Consider the following 3,195-nt stretch of genomic DNA (forward strand, 5'->3'; position numbering starts at 1 on the left):
TATCATTTTGACATTTATGGTTGTTTCTCATTTATGTATTAAAAAATGAAGCCGAAACATAAAAATTAAGGTATGAATGAAAAGATGATGCCAGAGATGAAATTCTATCTGATCCTCAATTATCTGACACAACCTAATTAAAATGAAATGAAATTGAAAGGTTGGAGATAATTTCGGTAATTTTCGCAAAAAAAAATAAGTTCTTTAAAAATCCTACCATTGACTTCTATACGGATAAAAGGATGAATGCTAAAGTACCAAATTGGATATAACATTTATTTAAAAATACAGTAAATGTCTTCCAGTAAAGAAATGTCTGCAAATTGGGCTTTCTTATGGATCAAGTTGCTGAAAATTTCAATAAAAATATTTCTTATATAAAAGAAAGTACAGCCAAACCTAGTCATTATTAGGGCAATAAAGCAATGAAAAAATGTCTACAAAATGTGTGATGATCAATTCTGTACATGTTGGAGTCAGTAGAAACTAGAAAAGGCCTGACTCATAATCCCTCTAAACGAGAAGTGAGATCAAGGAAAATATCCTCTCTGCATGGTATTGTAAGTCCACCATTTGGATGATGAAAGCCATATTCTTCCTCTGCTTGACTCAACAAGTTCTGAAAAGAAGATTTATTTAAGAATGATAAGGGGATCACAAATCGCTTCCTTTCTTGTTCTCCAACATAGACTGCAAAATAACCCTTTGGTACATCTGACATTGTAGAACTTGTGTGCCTGGCAGTGAAGGAAGACCGTCGAAGAATTTGTTTAGCTTGGTTAATAAGAGGCATACGGATAGCCATAGATCTGAAGAATGAATAAGAAATATTGATCTCTTGAGGACTTGATAATTGAAGAAATCTCAGATAGTTGAGCTTAGTAGTTTGGATGAGTATCAGATGAATTGCAAGTGTATATATAGATGCACTTTGTAAGTGGATTACATTTCGACAAGAACATGAGTGGTGCAAGTACCTTACTTGTGGGTTAGTGATGAACAATAGTACATGAAGCACATGGCTCTGTTTTGCAACTCAACATTAAGGCGATTACGTAGGTATTGAAACAGTCAATTTAAGAATATACATTGGCATTTTGTTACACATGGTTCTGCCTCCTAACAACAACATAATAAATTATGTAGGGTTTTTGATGAGTTGGTCATTAAATTCGGTTACATAATTCTAAAAACTGGAACAACTTGGCTATGTCAGTGGCTTACCTAATAGCTGAATGTTTCTATTTCATTTTGCAATAGTGACAAGTCTTTTGTTTCTTACCTTATGGTACTGCTAAACTGATTGAAAAAGAAGATCGGCTACAGTTCTTTAGATGTGGACATGGCAAAATCTTTGCGAAGCAAAAAATAACTAATTTAAGCACTGCTACAGATCTTTGATTGATCATCAAAAAATCAGCTATTTGAAGTACAATGGAATAAGTTAAACGCCAGTTATGTATACTATGCATTTTAAAGATAACCGTTTAAGTACATGGTATGGTATTAAAAATAACTGCATAGGCTGTTTATTTTTGCGCCTGCCAACACACTGCAATTTGAATGTTTGTCTACTACGAAATGGAAGACTGGAACTCTCCTAAGATGCTCATTCCATAGATGACGAATACATTGTTGGTTGGTTTACAACGATACAAGTTGTAATCTAGTGACAATACAGTTTAATTCTTGATCTAAACTATATATCTCTACAAACTATGCAAAATTCATGCTGTACCTAACAGAGAAACCTAGGTTTTAATGTCTAACTAGTTAAGAGTTCCTTTCACAGTATCAAGTACTGAAACTTCAACTTTGGCATTTTAAACAACTATGTATAACTAACTAACAGTTCCTTTTTACGGTGATTATCAAGATGTTTTTATAAATTCTGTTTTGTAAATTAACGATGTGGATAACATAGATATATAGGTCACTTTCTGGAATTAGTTTAGGTACTCTTGTACTTTCTGGAATTAGTTTTAGGTACTCTTGTACTTTTGGAATTAGCTTCAAACATGATGACATTTCTTTGGATCCATCATTTTTTTGTAAATACTCATTTGCATCCCTTCAGATTAATTGTCTAGACTTGATGGCCACTCAACTATATATTTGCACACACAAGCAGATACACTCCAATAACTCATTTACTCAATCTAAGTTAATCCCTACATCATATTGAAGAGTAGTTCCTGGAAAGTTCGTGCCTAGCTTCCGTTTATTTACATACCTAAGTAAGATACATATATCATGGCAATCCACCTTCCAGGGTTTAAAAGTAGAAATGTACCAAAAGGCCACTTTGCTGTTTACGTGGAGAAAATGAAAGGAAGAAATTTATAGTCCCATTATCATATCTGAGGCATCATGCGTTCCAGAAATTGTTAGGGCGAGCGGAAGAGGAGTTTGGCTATGATCATCCAATGGGGTGCCTTACAATTCCTTGCAATGAGGAGACTTTCATCAATGTGACCTGCAGTTTGAGATCCCACAAATCACGAGGCTATAGATTATAGCGTAAATCCTTAGATTTAGCCTTTAAAAATCAATTTGTTCAATGTTGTGCAAGAGAGGAGCATAAGATAATTAACAGAATGGAGTTTTAAGTATGATAAATCAAGTACAAACTAATCTTTTATTTGCCTTTCCAACAGAAACAACAGGTGTCCTCAAGGTGAATTTATAGATTTTTTTTAGGAAATATCAGGAAGCTGATGCTGATATACAATGTAAGACAGCTTCCAGCTAGAAAAGCTTGAATATTAATAAAATTAATAATCGAGTGGAGTTTTAAGATTCAGTCTATAAGTAGGTCCAGTGATGATTCGAGGACTGTTATATCTGCAGGGGAATCAAAAACAAGATGGTAAATCCTATGTTACTGGCATATAAATTACATTACAATTTAATACGTCTTTATGTTCGTTATGAATGTTAATAATACCTATGATGGCGGGATTCTATAACAGCATAAAGTTGACAGTAAAAGGAAAATATAATTAACTTTTGCGCGTTTTCTCTAATTATGTTCCTGTATAACCTCCATAAACAACAAAAATGGCCGTTTAGTAACCGGGAGATCCTAGTCAAGTACTGCATACTTCTTTGTGCTGCCTTAAGAAACTGTCCCCCAAATATGCATTTCCTTTGGATTCACCGTGCTGTTTTTTCATCACCTGTAATATTTTCCAG

The 3,195-nt window shown here is 33.8% G+C and overlaps 1 protein-coding gene across 1 annotated transcript; it reads right to left on the bottom strand.

Annotated features, from left to right (window-relative positions):
- Positions 1-453: 453 nt before the first annotated feature.
- LOC141684599 (auxin-induced protein 6B-like) lies at positions 454-912 on the bottom strand. The gene has a single exon (XM_074489650.1). The coding sequence runs from the start codon at positions 803-805 to the stop codon at positions 503-505; it is 303 nt and encodes a 100-aa protein (XP_074345751.1). The 5' UTR covers positions 806-912; the 3' UTR covers positions 454-502.
- Positions 913-3,195: the final 2,283 nt, after the last annotated feature.

The sequence above is a fragment of the Apium graveolens genome, chromosome 9 (assembly GCF_009905375.1).
Source record: "Apium graveolens cultivar Ventura chromosome 9, ASM990537v1, whole genome shotgun sequence".
Classification (NCBI taxonomy): domain Eukaryota; kingdom Viridiplantae; phylum Streptophyta; class Magnoliopsida; order Apiales; family Apiaceae; genus Apium; species Apium graveolens.

Coding starts and splice junctions, on each gene's coding strand:
- LOC141684599 (XM_074489650.1), bottom strand. CDS start 805: ATGGCTATCCGTATGCCTCTTATTAACCAAGCTAAACAAATTCTTCGA.